This window comes from Saccostrea echinata, unplaced genomic scaffold (genome assembly GCF_033153115.1).
Source record: "Saccostrea echinata isolate AGI-Se365-2 ecotype Australia unplaced genomic scaffold, CSIRO_AGI_Sech_v1 ptg000019l, whole genome shotgun sequence".
In the NCBI taxonomy this organism is placed as follows: domain Eukaryota; kingdom Metazoa; phylum Mollusca; class Bivalvia; order Ostreida; family Ostreidae; genus Saccostrea; species Saccostrea echinata.
This window is the reverse complement of record NW_026889768.1, coordinates 5,109,887-5,130,164: the sequence shown is the minus strand read 5'-3', so window position 1 is coordinate 5,130,164 and position 20,278 is coordinate 5,109,887. Positions and strand designations below refer to the sequence as shown.

Here is a 20,278-nt window from a genome sequence, read left to right as displayed (position 1 = left end):
GGAGCAGCCTCCATAGAATTTGACACCCCCCCCCCCCTGAAAATTTTCTTGTAACCCCCCCTTTAAAATTTTCCTGTAAAACTACATCAGAAGACTAATTAAAAAATGTGTCTCCTCGCCCCCGTACTAGGGGCCTGCACTGGATTGTGCCAAAATGGTCCTCATATTTGATTCGGGATCGCAATCTGTGAAAACTTGTAAACGGAAGTGACGTCCTTGGATGCCAAAATTGTTTAAAAATGGCAGGTCCTCAGAGTAGAGTTGCAGGTGGTGGGTTTTGGAGCCAACCACAAGCACAATACAGTGCTGGTACTCACAAATTACTGAAAGGTAAGAAATTCTTTATTTAAACATTAATATGTAAGACGGTGCGACCGTTGGTGAGGGCGGAGCCATCAAGTGAACATTTCTACATTTTATTGTTTAATGATAAATCAGTGTTAAAATCAAGTTGTAAGTCATAACAAAGACCTCAGTCCTTTTAAAAAAGCTCTAATTAAGTTCTCTTACCTCAAATATTTTTTATTTCAAATAAAGAAATTTAAGAGTATTTGGTTTTATAAAGCTGGAAAACTTTTACTAAGATATTTCATCATGAATTGCTTGGCCAGAGCACTCAAAATCAAAAAGCATAACGGGGAAAGAGTGTGCACTGGACCAGTGTCGACAGTCAGGGATCCAACCTACCCAGGCCCAAGAACTCTTAAACGTTAACTTTTTCATCTATATGTATCTGTCCAACAATTATACGTGAGCTTGCATGAACATCATTTCTTTATCTTTCACGACTTAATTTAAAAAACCCCATCCAGAAACATCAAGTCATTTAATTCTCGTCTTTTACTTCCAATGCATGGTTATGACATCAAATACAAATAAGGACAATTGTCAGGGACTACATCCGAAGTTGAACTTGGGACCCAAACTACAGAAAGATGATCTGACTCCTGGGTTATCAGGACACTTGGAAACTGACCATCTGACCAACACTAGGGCTGTGTATCGTGAGGGCTAAAAGTATTAGCATTGCAAAATTTCTGAGAATTATTTTCTTAATTTTAATGGAAAAAATGTAGAGTAAATTTAACGTTTCTTCATTTTTAAAAAAACTAATCTGATTCGAATAGTCTTTAGTGCTTTCTAAAACTTACATAAAAGCAAGATAATTTTTTTTTTCTTTTTAATATCTGGACTGAAAAACGAATTTAACTCAATGAAAGTTTTTTTCCAGATATTAAATTGTTTAAGCGAAAAGTATTAGAATTTTTAAACCAAAACTTGTGAATAATAGGATACATTTCTGGGAAGAATCGAATAGAATATTTGTCAATGTATCGAACCCCCCCCCCCCCCCCTGCATCAGTAATTGATGTTTTGTGACATCCCTATCGACAACATAATAAAATGGATCATATATGGAAGCTTTAAAAAAAAAGATATTTTAGCACTACTCAACAACTTTGAACTCTTTACATGGATTAGCATGGGTAATGTCAAATGAAGATTCATTTTTTTTTTAAGCCAAGAGAACATGAAACTTTATTCATATACATGTCATGTATTTTGCTGTCCCTCCTGTATTGTTTAACTTACTCTTTTTCAATTTTCCGCTGTCCAAAGTTTATTACTCGCAATTTAACGTAAATCACAAGCAGTTGTCGCATATTAGACCATTTATTGGAGACAGTGGAGGGGATTTAATGATACATTGAATCTTTAATAATGAAAAACGTAAAATTTGTAACAAGAGATAGACCCCTTTTACCTTATTGCAAAACCATTGAAGCAATGGCTTATTTGACAATGGAAGACTGAATAGTTTTTCTCATGATTTTGTACTTTATACACTATCATAGGTTCCAACTGGCTGAATACATTTTCTGTTCTATATTTTTATAAGTACTTTTTAAAATAAAAATTAGAAATCATTTTATTTTATCCGTTGAAACGTATCCACATGTATAAATGGAACATGTGTTTGATGTGGTAGTTTGAGCTTCAGACATGTCCAAAGATTTTTCTTTTGATGGTGAGCTTCACAAAACTGAAATTTAACACTTAAAAAAATGATATATCTTTTGAAAAAAAAAATTCACAACAAAAATGAGACACAGGCCTCCACCTGCAAATGTATATAGGAACAAGCAAGTAATCAAAGACAAGAATGAATGAATGAATAGATAAATAATAAATAAATAAAAAAAAATTAAGAAAAAATTAAGAAAAAAATTTTAAAAATTAAAATGCATACCCCTTCCCCCCTTCTTGAGTTCATACCAGAATTCAGTAAAGCTTTTCATGCTTTTTACCACTAAAACATTTTTTTTAAATGTATTATTCAATAGAAAAATACGAAAGCCTATTAGGATCAAACTACGGTAAAAAAAATTTTAAAAGGCGTTATAACGCCTTTTCAAAAGGCGTTATAACGCGAAAAAAGGCGTAATAACGCCTTTTGAAAAGGCGTTATAACGCGGAAAAAGGCGTTATAACGCAAATAAAGGTGTAATTACGCCTTTCCAAAAGGCGTTATAACGCGAAAAAAGGCGTTATTACGCCTTTCCAAAAGGCGTTATTACGCCTTTCCAAAAGGCGTTATTACGCCTTTCTAAAAGGCGTTATTACGCCTTTCTTAAAGGCGTTATTACGCCTTTCCAAAAGGCGTTATTAAGCCTTTCCAAAAGGCGTTATTACGCCTTTTAAAAGGCGTTATTACGCCTTTTAAAAGGCGTTATTACGCCTTTTTAAAAGGCATTAATACGCCTTTCAAAAAGGCGTTTTTATGCCTTTTGAAGGGCCATTATTATGTCTTTGACAGGCCCGTGCTTTTAAAGTGGGGGGGGGGGATGTCCCATAAAATTGAAAAGCAAACAAAAAAACAAGACCCCCCCCCCCCCCCCGAAAAAAAATAAACTGCCTAAACTTGAGGGGAAACTTTTTCTAATTTTTCGGTAAAGCTTTTTTTTAAATGCAATGACTTGCCCGAGTTTAACCATACTGCAACAAAATGTTAAGGGACCAAGCAATCAATTAATGATTTTTTATATTTAAACTATAGCAAGACTTTTCTCCCAAAAAGTGGGGTGGGGGACCCCCCCCCCCTCACATTCGTACTACCGGCCTGTTTGAAAAGGAGTTGTATCCAAAAATGGAAAGGCGTTATTTTAATATAGTAAATATATGAAAGATTGAACCTGAAGGCCATCTTTATTTATGCAATATTTAGATTATAGTTTTAATATTATAAATTATAGTATTTTCTATATTCCTGCACATCTCGCAGACAGTTGTTTGCATTTTGCATGCATATTAAGAGAAGTCAACACTCTACTTTTGAAAATCCAGGATATAGGCAGAACCAGATTTGGGCTTTGCTAGCCACGTATTAAAAATTCATGTCAAATTTGAAATATTTTTCTCTCCTCTAGGTAAAAAACAGGCAAAGTATTTGCATAGGTATAATGAGCAATTAGCCTTCAACAAAATTTCTGAAATCCATACACCTTGGTAGAAGCGTCTGGCATCAGAGAAGGACTAAGTTGGTTTAACACTGAAAATATTTTACACATTTAAAAATCTTTTTTTCCTAGAAATCTAATTATAATCAGTCCCCAGGGTGGGCTAAGTAAGTCATGTATTGAAAAAAAAGAGGCGTAATAACGCCTTTTTAAAAGGTGTAATAACGCCATTTTAAAAGGCGTAATAACGCCTTTTGGAAAGGCGTAATAACGCCTTTTAGAAAGGCGTAATAACGCCTTTTAGAAAGGCGTAATAACGCCTTTTGGAAAGGCGTTATAACGCCCTTTTAAAAGGCGTAATAACGCCTTTTTTCGCGTTATAACGCCTTTTGGAAAGGTGTAATAACGCCTTTATTTGCGTTATTACGCCTTTTTCCGCGTTATAACGCCTTTTTAAAAGGCGTTATTATGCCTTTCTTCGCGTTATAACGCCTTTTGAAAAGTTTGATCCTAATAGGCTTTCGTAGAAAAATTATAGTATGTCACAAAAAATCTTATATTTCTAGTATGTGTATTGAAAATAATCCTGAAGACATTCGTAATTAATAAATTTTATTAACAAATAAATTAGAGTTGTTTCTTTTCCGTAAAGTCTGGAGAAACGGTCACAGAAAGATCCGCCCCTCCATAGTGCGTAGTACGCAGTCTAGACATTGACGTCACTGGAATTCGTTAAACTAAGTTTTTTTTTGTTTCACCAAAATATAGTTAAGTTTATTAAAAGGTGAATAAATCTGTTTTTAAAAAGAGAGTACGCATATGAAAAATCAATTATTACAGGTTGTTAAAAATGCAACAGTTTCCGCTGATTCATCAATGAATGACGTCACATGTCAGGTCTATGACGATCGAGAGCAAGTTATAGTTGAAAACGAAAGTAACAAGGATGTGTACCATAAGGGTGTTTTTGATTATTAGAATTGATAAAACTTCATTAACGCAGGATTGGAATTAAAATTTCGATTCTCCAGCATCTCGTTAATGCGGGAATTTGTCGCGAGATTCAAGATGGAAAAGACTATGGACGCCATATTGGCGACAAGGTTCTCAGTTCCATAGGTATTGTAATAAAATTATAGTTTACAATAGAATTCAATATATTTTACATACATACGTGTTACCTATAGGGAGAGCTTCGCTCTCTATTATTTAAACATTATCAGTGAAAATTAAAACTTGATATCCTTCACGGAACGGAACATCAAAATATCCAAATGTGCAAGTTTCTGGAACTGGGGGAAAAGACAACCTTAAAAGTTTTGAAATTAGATAACACCATATGTGCATATTCAGAGTACAAATGAGATAAAATAAAGTATTCTGATGTACATGGCATATAGAGTCCATACATCAATATAATACAATGACAGGTCCAGCACAATCTCTTCCATACATCAATATAATACAATGAAAGGTCCAGCACAATCTCTTTGACTTGATTTAGATATACGATATAGCTTGAAATAGCTACATTGTATATAGTTTTATTTAGCTATTCAAAATAACTTGATGAAGCTTTTTATGTGCAGTTTTTCAAAAAAATGAAATGTTTTTTTTTTGTAAGAAATTGACTAAAAGTCGCAAGTATTTGACTATTCATATATGTACTTTGGGCTATCAAAAAAGCAACCAAAATCAAAGGTAGTTTTAACATTGCAACTGTGTGGTCACAAATCAATTGCTCTATATAGCCCCAAAACTTTTAGTCATTTAGTCCAAAGTCTCTCAAGAATACACAATTTGATGAGCGATTTTTACATGCATTGTTTTCAGAAGAGTTCAAGGTTGAATACTATCACTGCACCCAGATGCAACTTTTTGTACATGCAAAAAATAACACATTTAAGAAAAAAGTGTGATAAAATAGCTAAATCAAGCTATTCTGAATAGCTTAATAAAGATCGATATATAGGTAAATCAAGCTATATATAGCTAAATCAAGAGATTGTGTCGGACCTGAATGAAGCATGTGAAAACTTGGGGAGTGCGCCTAATTGTTTGTTTTGAATGGAGTGACGTACTTGACATTTCTGATTTATGTCTTACTGAAAGCTGAGTCTCGTACAAAAAGGACGTGATGTAACAAATAGCTAATTAAAAAACCAAATGCTCAGATAATAAAACACTACAGTACATAATTATACATGTATTTTCATAACTAACTAAACACCTTGCTGCATAAAATGTCTAAGATTATTTTGCTCAGCACACAGACACACACACACACACACATATATACACACAAAGTTTAAACTTTTTAAAAATTTGGTGTGGTAAAGAGAGAATATATACCTTACATGCATATTCATTTCTTATCTTAACTTTTTTTTATATTTGTAAGAAAAGCATAGACACACTATCTTTGCAAGTAATTACAGTATGGCTACAATTTTGTCAATTAAACTAAAACTTTGATCTACAGAATGATATCCATGCTCCTGATGTTTGATCAAGTATCATCCTGAGTAAATATCAGGGATGTGCAAAGATAGAATTTTAATCAGGTTAAAAAAATAAAGGGGTTGTTAGGGCTTCAAGAGCCTCGCAATCTGATATATATGTTACTCATGTCACCAAAAATGGATTGATTGTAGGACAGAGCTTCAGCTTTCATTGAGCAGCAAATTAGAAATGTCAAGTATGTCATTCTGCATTCCCAAAGCTTCAAAGCAGTTCATTGTATAATTGAAGTTTTTATCCATTGATCATGTTGATTTTCAACTATAGAATTATTTAGCTGCAGAACTGTAGCTCTCTTTTTGAAAAAATTCAGACAGATAAACCAGAGAGCTACAGATCCAAGAATTGTGAAAACCTTGAAGTTCGATTTACTCCTATTCAGAATGCATTTTTTTAAAAATGACATTCCAAAACCATAAAGGGCTGTTTGGAACCTGAAAGGTAAATAAAGTATCAGGAATAGGAGTAAAATATATGATTGATAAACAGATACCTTGTTTAAAGTGGGGGAACGCATAGAATACAAGAAATAATGCCCCAAGCGAATGACAAAAAAGTATCGCCATAAATCGAAGGGTTTTACACCTTTTTTTTCTCGAGTTTTCTCAACCAGAGAGCTACAGTTTTGCAGCTATTAAGAATTATTGAGGACCCTCATACTAATTTCAGGATACTTTTGTGTAGTTAGACTGTTACACTGCATGCATGATACTAATCCCCCTCCCCCCATACCAAAATATTCTGTCAGTATGCATTTACAGTGAAACTTGTGTGATCTGGATGTTGTGTATTCTGAAATCTTACCTAAGTTAAAGTTAACTATATCTTTTCAGTAAATTCAGTTGTTAAAAATGTTTGCTACTCAGTAATCTGGAATGTTGTCTAATCCTGTCAATTTCTTTGAAACCAGTGGTGTCTGGATTAGACAAGTTTTACTGTATCACCATGCTAGTACTGTTTAAGAATTCTTTTCCTATTTATATAATATGTAATTTTATGTAATACTTATTCACAAGATCATTAAAACATATATTCCTTTGTTACTCATAGAAATGATGCAGGAGTCAAAATTAACTAACTTCCAACAGAGACATCTGGAGAAGTCTCTAAGAAGTAAGTAAATCCTTATATTTACTCTGAAGTTTATTTCTTCAGTTATGAAATTCTAATATTTAATACAGTTAAACCTCATTATCTCAAATTCAATGGGACCAAGAGTAAACTTAGAGATATTTGAGGATTTGAGATAACAAGGGTAAAGAACATAAAAAAGAAGTTGTTGGAACTGCTAACTCACTTCAATATGCATTGTACATAACCCTGGTATTCAAGATCAGGTATATATTATAATTGAAGTTCAATTATATTTCTAATTCTGTTAAGTCTTCTTCTTTTAGTGAAATTACCAATGACCAAAAATAGTCCTTCAGAAAAAGCAGACGCACATGCATGTATAAAACCAAACAAGACTTTTCTTATAAGAATATGATCTATAATGAAGTTCAACTATATTTTTGAATTTCTTTTTGTGAAATTGCCAAAGACCAAAAATGTACATTCATGTATGACCTTTTAGAAAATGCAGCCACACATGTAAACCAAACAAGACTTTGTCTGAGAAGAATATGATCTATAACTACTTAATGATTTTATGAATTTTTATGTTGCAAAGTATAGTAAAAGTCTTCTATGAAAAAGTAAGATAACATGTTAGTTAATCATTAATTTGTTTCAAGGTGGTGGTTCACTGCCAACAGAATGTGCCCCAACAAGCAGCGCAAAGAAAAAGCCTGCACCAGCCCCAAAGAAGGAGTCAAAAGTATTAAGTGTCAGGTGAGGATATGAGCACATGTTAACAGATATAAATAGTTATAGTTCTATTTCATATTTTTCTACTAGACTACTTCTTGATTTCCTTGAAGGTAGGTCAAAGGTCAAGGTCAGTAACTTGGTATTTAGCTCACCTGAGCCATTGGCTCAAGTGAGCTTTTCTGATCAGAATTTTTTTAGTTGTCTGTCGTTTTCGTTGTCTTCATCATAAACTTTTTACAATTTCATCTTCTCTCGAACCATTGGGCCAATTTCAACCAAATTTGGCTCAAGGTATCCTTGCAAAAAGTGGATTTAAGTTTATGCAAATGAAGGGCCACACCCTCTTCCAAGGGAAGGTAATTAGGAAATAGTGAAAGATAGCTTAGGTCATATAAAAATCTTCTTCTTAAGAACCACTGAGCCAGGAAAGATGAAACTTATATGAAAACTTCTTGATAAAGTGAAGATTCAATTTTTTAAAAAAAAATCATGACCCCTGGGGGAAGGGTGGGGCTACTGTAGGGAGTCAAAGTTTTACATGGGAATATATATGAAAATCTTTAAAAATCTTATCAAGAACAACAAAGCCATAGTCAGTCATTGATATGGAAGCATCTTCAGGTAGTGTATATTAAAGTTTGTTCAAATCATGATCCTTGGGGGTAGGGAGGGGTCACAACTGGTGATCAACATTTTACATAGGAATACATAGGAAATATCTTTAAAATCTTTTTCACAGGAAGAGCAAAGCCATGATTATTCATATTTATATGGATGCATCCTAAGGTAGTGTAATTATTCAAGTTTGTTCAAATGAAGACTCCTTGGGTTAGATAGGGGTCACAATGGCCAATCAAAGGAATGCATAAGAAAAATATTCAAAAATCTTCTTTTCAAGAACAGCAAAGCTAGATTAGTCATATTTATATGAAAGCCTCCTAAAGTAGTGTAGATTCAAGTTTGTTCAATAATCATTACCCCCAAGTGTAGGGTGGAACCACAATGGGTGATCAATTTTTTACATAAGATGTACATGTATAGGAAAAATTCTTGAAAAATCTTCTCAAGAACAGATAAAAGCCATGATTAGTCATATCTATATGGAATCGTCCTCAGGTAATATACATTAAAGTTTGCTCAAAACATGACCCCCAGGGGTAGGATGGGGCCACAATATGTGATCTACCTAGCTTTTATATTACATTAGAATAAATAGGGAAAAGAATTTGTTGATGAAGAACAGATTATACCCATAATTACCATGGTGAGCATTGTGGCCCATTGACCTCTTGTTTTAGAAAAGTCTTACAATGAGCAAAATATATAAAATATAAAGGAATCTAACAGTTCATCTGTTCATAAGATAACATTGTGATACATTGGCAGACAGAGTACACTTAAAATGATCACTAAATGTTGCCCTCTTTTACAAGTGACACAAAACTTCAAGACACATGTTTTTTTTTATTATTTGAGGAAGATCAAACATACTAGTATACTGGAAAGCTTGTCTTCATGTTAATTTTGATTTTATAAACTCTATCCTTTCTAACATTTATAAGTTTGTTTTACATTCTACTTACATCTGGTTTATTAATTTTTTTTTTATTTGCATGATAGAAACTACAAACCTGTATTAAGAACAAAAGAGCAAATGGAGGAAATGGGAGCCTTTGAGAAACCAGATTACTCACCACTACCAAATACCAGTAATTACATTGTTCTAAGATTACTTGTCACTACCAAATACCAGTAATTACATTATTCTAAGATTACTTGTCACTACCAAATACCAGTAATTACATTGTTCTAAGATTACTTGTCACTACCAAATACCAGTAATTACATTGTTCTAAGATTACTTGTCACTACCAAATACCAGTAATTACATTGTTCTAAGATTACTTGTCACTACCAAATACCAGTAATTACATTGTTCTAAGATTACTTGTCACTATCAAATACTAGTAATTACATTGTTCTAAGATTACTGTTCACTACCAAATACCAGTAATTACATTGTTCTAAGATCACTGTCCACTACCAAATACCAGTAATTACATTGATTTAAGATCACTGTCCATTACCAAATACCAGTAATAACAATATTCTATAAAGATTAACCTTCACTACCAAATACCAGTAATTAACATGTTCCTAAGATTACTCTGACCAATCTGAGATTGTTACCTTTATCCCATTCAAAGCAAGCAAATCACAGATTATCTGTATAAATAAATTCTTGGAGTGCAATTTTATTGTACACACATGTAACAGTATGCATGTAAAAAATGATTTTAATTCCAAGTAAAGAAAGCATGTCATGAACTTCCTCCTTTGTAAATATAATGTTGTTCATTATGATATTGTGTTCTCTTTTCCTGTTTTATTTAGGAGGTCAGGATAAAGACCGACAGAAAGAAAGGTTGGCAAACATCATGGCATTTGGAGAAGATATTGACCCAAAGAAGAAAAAAGCGATGAACCGACCTCCACCTCCAGATGATGATGAACCAGCAATTGACAGATTTGATGAATGTAATCATTTCTTTGTTATTACAGATCTTATGATAGTTAGAAATTCAATTAATGCTTCATCTTCGCCATCATGTATATGAATTATCTTTTCAAATAAGCATAAGTGAAACAGTACTTGAAAAGTATTAAATATATGTATATATTAGGGATGTCAATTTCAATCAGATGGCCCTCTAGTCAAATAATCTAGGGCTTTGGTCGAACGATAGTTGAGCACTCATTGATTTTCTCACGTCAGCTGGAATTAACTTGAACTCAGTTTCAGTTAAATAGCACAATTTTAACGAGTAACCAAGAAAAAATATTTAGTTTATGACCCTATGATCAAGCGATAGTCAAGTACTCAAATACTTATATATATACTTTTCCAGTCATCAATATCAAATTATGCGCATAAGCTATAATTTTCAGTGCAATGATTCATTTTAAATATTTGTTTTATATCTCTATTAGTACAACTGGAAATCGATGAAAGAAGAGCATTTTTGGAGGACATGGAAAAACATGGACAGGGAGCCAAGTATCGTCCTCTTATTAATACAGAAATTTCTCAGGTGAAAAAAAAGTTTTAATCTTAAAATTAAATTAATCAGATTATTAAAATATAATACATGTACCTGTATTGTCAATATAAAATCAAAATTTATCTTGAAAATACACATATCACGTGGTATATTACAGAAATCCACATGCATAAATTCACTTATTCAGGTTCGGAAATATATATTTCTCGTTATATCTCTGGTTTAAAGCAATTTACCAGGATTGATAAGTAACACATATTTTTTTTGTATTTCATTGAGATTTGTATTTACTTCTAGGATATTGTAATTTTTTTATGTTAACTTTGTAGAAAATTCGTGAAATGGAGTTAATTGACAAAAAGAGGACTGCGGAGCTAGAGAGATTGATTGAAGAGGAGAAGAAAGGAAAGCAGACTTCATCATGACCACAGTCTTCCAGTCTCCAACAGGTGCTGTTATAAAACAGAGCAGTGTGTATAGATGTACAGTTCAATATGGTCGTACACAGCTCAGGAGTGAAACATTGCTCTCTCCAGAAAAAAAAAACTCCATGTAATTTGATCATATGATAATCCTCAACATCTTCCACAATGTAGAATGCAGTTCTTCAGTAAATAAATTCAAACTGCTTTAATATATAAATCTGTGGTGTCTCTAGCAACAGCAGAACACATTGGACTGTTTCTAATGTATACTGGTACATATTAAAGCGGTACGTATTAAAGCTTAACATTGTGGACTAATTTGTAACAATTGTAACAGTATACAAACTAAGGAGTGACAGACTGCAAAGACAATATTCCTTTATGTTTATATTTTTATTGTTATTTATTATATATGGCAAACAGAACTAGTGTATTATGCTAGTTCATCACTAGTTTAGAGTAAATTTTCTCATACTTGCACGTTATATAGCAATACATATATAGACTTCACAGAAAAGCATATTTTTAAGGAGCCATATTTCTTAACTTGTGTTTGTTGTGTACCATACTTGTAAGGGTAAAAATATTAATGAATTCTCCCTCCATGCATAAGCAGCACATTTGTGACCTTGATGAATACCAGGTAAATTGTAACTTAAATGACCAATTAATGTATAATAATAAAATATTAATCAGAGCTGTAATCAAGCAATAATGCATGTTATTGCATGCCACAATACTGACCATCATTCTTGTTATTTCGTCTGAAAAGAAACATCACCCCTTCACTTGCTCAATGTGCTTCAGAAGAATGATCTAATGTAAATATCCAGACCTATAGTTACATAATTCTGTAAAGAAAATCTGTAAAACATTTTTCGAGTCCGGGTGCTGCTTTTCTCCCAACATTTTAAGTAGAAATTAAAGTAGTAAATTTCATCATTTTGTTATCAAAATCTAGGATACAATTATATATTTCTTACCTGTAACCACAGTTGTACATTTGCAGGGAGACATTACATAAAAACATAGATTTTCAGAATACATTTATTTCTTGTCCCTTTTAAAACTTTACAGAGGAGGAATATGTAGCTGCACTGATTATCAAAAAGAAAATTTTCTTATAATTTATTGGGTGGAGATGTGCATGTTTTTGATGGTTGCTTATTTTAGTGTAACTGCATATGTAAACTGATACATGTACAAGTAGTCAGACATCTGATATCCATATTGCAAGTGAAATTTTGCATTTTATTAATTTTAGGTTGTGGGTTATTGTGAAATTGATTGAAACAATTATTTTCAATTAAAATCATTTCACTCTAATTATATATCATTTTGACCATCATTTAATTAATTGCTATTAGCTGTCACCTTTACAGCATGTGATAACTACTCCAGTATAACCGGATTGACTTGTGTACCTAGAATTTTTAGATCTAAATATATCATATGATTGTACATGTATATAAAATATACATTTACAAAGCTGTTTTCAAATGCTTGACATACATTGCATCAGTTTCTCATTCATTCATCTGCTATTGTCAAGAAGTACTGAATCCACTTAAATTACATGAAGTGCATGTTTTTCTGTCTCTTTTATGCATCAAGTTATGTAATTTTTGCCAGTAAATTTTTTCTTTTATGTGTGTGTCTTTCACCTTCTACTTGAACAATAAATTTTGTTTTTATTAAATATGTTTATGTCCTAAGTTAATCTAATACATGTACATGTAGTTCTGATTTATTAAATCTACCAAAATTATTTGATCCACAAAGAAATCTATTTATATGAGACATTTCTTAAGCCTTGAGAAACAAAGAATAATATACATTTATTGACTGGGTTCGAGGGCAACATGCATTTTGTTGGACCGAAGAACCAAACTGTTTGCCTGAGGCCGTTTGGTTCGAGGGGTCGACAAAACGCATTTTGCCCGAGAACACAGTCAATAAATGTTTTGTCGTACCTTTTATTTATTTATTTAATTTTTTTTTTTTGACGTACATGTATGTCGAACACCAACGAATGCAAATGAGATTTAGCTGACCCCACCCATTGTGTGACGTAAGAGGTCCAACATCTCATCGACAGGTCCAATATCTCACTCCGCGGTCAAACATTGATTTTTTTATGCCGCTCAGTAAAACATTGGAAATGTTAGACTTTTTTAGTATTGATTTATATAGGAACAAATTTTTAAAGGTATAACAATGAAAGTTTTCACCCCTTGAAAACCATTGTTAACCTCGGCTGCACCTTGGTTGACAATGGTTTTCTTGGGGTGAAAATTTTCAATGTTACACTCAACTATACATGCAATATTTATATAATGTTACACTCAACTACATGCAATATTTATTATATTATACTGAATGTTGTATACAAATACATATAACAGTGAGCCTTGTGTGCATAAATTCTGCGCAGTCACTATTTTTTGGAATATCACGCGTCATCAGGCAATGTTGACTGTTGCGACGCTGGAGGGCGTTATTACAGGCTTCATCATTCAGCAGGTAATAGTGTTTTTTAACAAATGTTTCTCGACGAATCAGATTCAACTAATTTACATGAAAGTATAATATTACATACTAGCTTTCTTTATGGATATGTGCAACAACATCTATCTTCACAACAAAATATTGTTTTGGCTAAGAAAGAACTTGAAATTTACACTGTGTTAATGAAAGTTGTAAACAAAGTACACATAAATCCTTATGATTTTAAATATATATATTTGAAATGATCTCCCTCTATTTCTTTATTATCTCCCTTTACAAGAGTGAACAATACTGAATCATTTTCCTTGGTTAGCAGAATTACCGGTGATAGAGTATTTTTAGAGAGATGGTAAAAATGAAAAAAGTATAGCTGCATGCCAAGCTTTGTATATGTATTCAACTCTTGTACGAGGTAAAACTTGCACTCCACAGCATCCAAATAATTATGATTCTATCATTTGATAAGTGTTGACATGATGGCAAATCAAGTTGTTCATATAAATCTTGGATAAAATACATTTCTAACAAGAGGCCCAAGGGCCTTAAAGGTCACCTGAGTATAATACAACAATTTAGAGGATCCATAGAGTATAAAATAAACTGATAGATGAAGCTTTGTTGCCCAAAAGCAAGAGAAATAGGATGATCAGGATCAATGAAATTAATTAGTCTAGAATTCAGTAACAACTCATACATTAAATTCTAATCTATCTCCCATTTGGCACTATCACCATGACAGTAGACTATTAACAAACTACTACTTTTAACCCCATATTGTGACCTCTCACATTGGCCTCTCTTGGTCTTTAAAGAACATTTAATAAGGTAATTTTGTCTCATTTTTATTTATTTATTATTTACAAGTCTACCTGATCATTACAACTACGAAAGTACTTTTTGTATATTTTACAATAAAATTTTTTGCATAATTCTCTTATTCTATTAACTTTCAAATACATTATTTACAGTGATTAATTATCAAAAGTGAATGGCAAAGGGGAATAACTTCTCTCAGTTGAATACAAATTAATAGAGCCCCAGCCAGGACCAGAAGACTTGACCAAATGGTCCACATGTTCAATATCCTTGCTTATTAAAACTTTTATTCTGATTGTCTTCGATATGCCAAGGAGCAGAGAAGATTTTCAAAGAAATAATGTATTTTCACCATAGATTCAACAAAGCCCTACCCTAACACTAAAACCCATGTCCCAGGGTCATGAAATTCACATCTATGCACTTAGTTGAAGATTTTGAAGGAATTAACACATTTTCACTTTATTATCAATATAGCCCCCCCCCCCCTCCCCCCAAAAAAACCCCACCAAAACCTGGGGACCACAAGTTTTAAAAATTCTGTAAGAAGCACAATTGTTCATCATAACAATGCACTTTGTTTATCTGCTCAGCACTAAGGAACAGACAGGATTATTAAACAGAATTATTGCGTTTCCACTATATTTTCAATAGAGCTCCACCCTTACACCAGAATATCTGACTTAGGGGCCATGAAACTCACATCATAACTGTATATTTAGTTTCTTTGCTTTATAACCAGGAGAGGAAAAGAATACTTTTAAAGAAATAATGCTTTTTCACTATATAATCAATAGAGCCCCCCCCCCAACCCTGGGGCCATGAATTTCACAATTTTGGAAAAGGCATCAATGCTTATCATAACCATGCACTTAGTTTGTTTAAATAATATCCAGGAGCAAATAAGACTTTCACAAAATTAATGCATTTTCACTATATAATCAATAGAGCCCTGCCCTAACACCAGAACCCCTGACCCAGGGGCCATGAATTTCACAATTTTGGAAAAGGCATCAACGCTTACCATAACCATGCACTTAGTTTGTTTAAAGCAATATGAGCTGCAGTTTTGAGAATTTTATTTTGCTGTTAAAATGTGCTGTTATGATAAATTTGTATGTGATTTAAACCTTTATGATCAATTAGACTAAAATAAAGTATTTTTTTTTTCAGAAGAAAGGTTTCTGTACTATGGAATGTATAGTATTATATAAGAAAACAATATTGTATAGGACGACAATAATGTAGTTTTGCTTCAATCAAAGCTTCTAAATAGTTCTTCCATCGCAAATATGAACAACAGAAGTTTATAAATGCTCTTTTTTTCTGTCATTGAAATTGTTAATTACAATTTTGCCACAAAAATTTCAGACATCAAATTTGCAGCTCATATTGCTTTAAATAATATCCAAGAGCAGAGAAGAAGATTTTCAAAGCATTAATGCATTTTCATTATAGACATGTAATCAATAGAGCCCCGCCCTAACACCAGAACCCCTGACCCAGGGGCCATGAATTTCACAATTTTGGAAAAGGCATCAATGCTTATCATAACATGCACTTAGTTTGTTTAAATAATATCCAGGAGCAGAGAATAAGATTTTAAAAGAATTAATGCATTTTCACTATATAATCAATAGAGCCCCGCCCTAACACCAGAACCCCTGACCCAGGGGCCATGAATTTCACAATTTTGGAAAAGGCATCAATGCTTATCATAACCATGCACTTAGTTTGTTTAAATAATATCCAGGAGCAGAGAAGAAGATTTTCAAAGAAATAATGCACTTTCACTATATGATCTATATAGCCCCGCTCTAGCACCAGAACCTCTGACCCTGGGGCCATGAATTTCACAATTTTGGTAGAGGGCCCTATGCTTATTACAATCATGCCAACAGTTTGACTGCTTGATGTCCAGGAGTAAAGAAAAAGATTTTTAAAGATTGCATCAATTTTGGTGGTTTTAGCCCCACCCTGGGGCCCCAGGGGGGCAGGGACCATGAAATTTTTGTCCCCCTTCACCCAAAGATACTATATGCCAAAATTGGTTGAAATTGGTTAAGTGGTTCAAGTGGTTCAAGAGAAAAGTTGAAAATGTTCAAAAGTTAACGGACGACGCATGACGATGGACAAAAACGGATAGCAATAGGTCACCTGAGTGACTCAGGTGACTGAAAATACTTAATTTTTTGAGTCATATGTCCATTTAAATCCCTTGAATTCCAAAAAGACATACTTCTTCCTAATGTAGCCGATATTATTCTAGAAAAATCCAACTAAAAGCCACTACCAATATACCCCCCCCCCCCCCTTCTCAAACTGTTTAAATACATATTAAGCTAATTGACTGCATCATTGTTTATTTTTCATTTAGATTATTTTTTATACATCTATATATTCACAACAAAAATCTTGCCAACAGTGTATATGCTATCAAGCTTAAATAATAACGAGGCCAATGGGCCACAATGCTCACCTGAATAACTGTGACCTTTCTTTCTTTTTCATCAACAGATTTTACATATTCTTACGTAAAACTATGATTGCCTATTGTGGCCCCACCCTACCACCCAAGGGTCATGATTTGAACAAATTTAAATATACACCACCTGTGGATGCTTACATATATGACCAATTTTTCTTCCGTTTTCCCATGTAAAACTTTGATTGCCCATTATGGCCCGAACCTACCCCCTGGGGTCATAGTTTAAACAAATTTGAATCTACCTTACTTGAGAATACTTCCAAATAAACATGACTAATCATGACTTTGCTGTTTCTGGGAAAAAGACTTTAAAAGAATTTTTCTCCTTTTTCTTATGTAAATTTTTGATCACCCAGTGGCCCCACCCTACCCCCTGGGTCATGATTTGAACCAACTTGAAACTACACTACCTGAGGATGCTTTCATATAAGTAAGACTAATCATAGCATTGCTCTTCTTGAGGAGGAGATTTTTAAAAGATTTTTCCTATATATACCCATGTAAAACTTTATTTGCCCATAGTGGCACCACCCTATCCCCAGGGGTCATGATTTGAACAATTTAGAATCTACACTATGTCAAGAACATTTCACATAAGTTTCATTTTTTCTGGCCCAGTGGTTCTTGAGAAGAAGATTTTTAAATGATCCCACCCAATTTTAACTTTTTCTAACTATCTCCTCTTGGAAAAGCTGTGGCCCTTTATTTGAAAAAATTTGACCCCGCCGCCCTTCATTCAAAAAAACTTCGCCAAGTTTGGTTGAAATTGGCCCAGTGGTACTGGAGAAGAAGATGAAATTGTAAAAAGTTAATGCCAACGACATCAACAATGACGACGACAACAAAAGACAATGCATAAATTTTGATCAGAAAAGCCCACTTGAGCCTTCAGCTCAGGTGAGCTAAAAATCTATAAAGTAAAATGTATTGTGTACTCCTCAGGATAATATGATAAGGAAAAGTGAACAAAGAACTATATTACATAAAAGCACATTTCTGCCCCCATAAAAGTCAAATTTTGAAAATCTCTTGAACTGTGCACAATTGCATATATTGTATACAAAATCTGAAAAAAAATTAAGGGAGGTAGATTATTGACAATTTTTGTTTCTATGACATCACAAACTATGAGGAGTTTCCGTTACATGTATTTCTAAGAAAGAGGACAAAATCTGTTCAGTTTTGACTATAGTATTTGTACATGTAAAGCATAACTTTTCTCAGGTACAATATTCATGTGTTTCATTGATATTATCATTCTACACATAAAAAAAAAATGATTGAATCTGAGTAAACAATATTCATCTGTTTCATTATCATTCTACATATTACATCATATGATTGAATCTGAGCAGTCCTCAATAAATTCTCATCAAAATATAGACGTAAAATAAACTATTTTCTCTCGAAATCATTAAAAGATTGAATTTAAGTTATTTTCTTGATGTCATATCTAACTTACGATGTTATGGTTGATAAAAATGTTTAGTGCTTTAATATCCAGATATCTCCCTGGTTTATAACCTGATTAAAGATTTATTCATCAAAGTTTATTTTGGGGGCAGAAATTGGCCATTACAGAATTTAGTCCTTTGTATTTCCAATTGTACAGTCTGTAATATATTGTAAAATATCTGTACTTAATTAATTTAGTTAGGATACCACTATAAAATTATAAATAATTTTTTTTAATGATTAAAAATTAGCTGATTTTTGGGGGTCCTCAAAATAAAAATACACCATTGATTTGACAGCAGTCATATATAGTCATGATACCTTGAAAGATTCATGAAAAAAGCCAAGAAAAGAGATTTTCGACAAGGGGCTTTATAATACATGTACACACTACTTCATAAACAATTCATAATGTTTGTTAAGCAAGCATTTTTATAGTAAGAATATTCACACAACTGACAATTAATATGGAAGATTTATGAAAATTATCCACATTTAGAAAAACAAAAGAAGGTAATCCCATCCCAATATATGTAATAAAAATCCATAAGATACATACAGGAATCTAAACTGAAATCATTATAAATTGAACTGTTTGGGTATATAACATACATGTACTTGCCATCTAACAAACATATTAATGATTGTAATTTGATATTGTAAAATAAATGGAATCTTCAGTTTGTTCATCTCAGAGAAACTTTAATACTTTAAAATGACTCTACAGAGCACTTTTAACTCATCCACAAACAGGCACACTCATAAATCATCATAAAAGCTGATTAATAATTTAAACATTACATGCAGCAAAGGTAAATATCACATAAAGCACCAAAAATCTGGACAAGTAATACAAACATTGCACTATTTCTACATCAGACATGGCACAGCTACCCTAAAACATGTTCTGATTATATGTATTAGCATTATATTGTGCATTGTTCTATGTCAAATGAAATAAATAATAAAGTTGATGGTGATGAGGCCCTTATCCCTGGGTTATGTCCCTTGGGTCTAACTATTATGCATTGCATCCAATAGCACTTGAAGTTATCAATAATTTAAATAAATACAATACTCTTGACTACAACTACATTTATAATTATATAGTTAAACATTATATAAAAGTTAAAACTTGTTTGGTGGAAACATGCATGGTTGAGAAAATTTATAAGATTATTTCCATCACTGGATTACGTAACACACAATGGTTACCATGGTATAAAAAAATTTGAACGAGCTACAACACGTTAATCAAATTTTTTCTGTACATCAAAATGATGGTTACATGTATGTCATAAAATCATTCAACTAGAACATCCCACAAAATTTCAGATCACAAGTTTCAATTATTTCAATAAATGTATAAAGCCTAGCAGATCAAATTACTGTCAATGGAAACTTACAATTATTTTACCCGACTTTAAATAAATAATATCTTATCTATCTTATCTTATAACTTTAATTATCAGAAGTCTCTGACAAGACGGAAGCTCTACTTGTTTGACCTGAAACGGACTGGTTTATTTGTGGTTATTAGATTTCTCATCAGAATTTTTAATTCTGAATTTTAAATGAATAATAACAATATTCTTTATTCATACTGAATAGATTGAAACATACAGCATGCTAAAAAAATTTGTCTATTTTCAGTAATCTCAGAAGAACTTTGAAAATAAAAGTCAATATATAAAATTTTATATCTAAATCTAATCTACAGTTTTGCTACCAGAA

General features: G+C 32.6%; 1 protein-coding gene across 1 annotated transcript; it reads left to right on the top strand.

The window, feature by feature from the left end:
* Window positions 1-200: 200 nt before the first annotated feature.
* Window positions 201-12,925, top strand: LOC133189778 (UPF0193 protein EVG1-like; the record flags this gene model as incomplete). The annotated part of the gene is made up of 7 exons (XM_061325178.1): window positions 201-330; window positions 7,029-7,091; window positions 7,715-7,811; window positions 9,411-9,499; window positions 10,185-10,328; window positions 10,782-10,882; window positions 11,182-12,925. Coding segments are annotated over 7 exons (720 nt in total), but the record flags the coding sequence as incomplete, so codon positions are not given.
* Window positions 12,926-20,278: the final 7,353 nt, after the last annotated feature.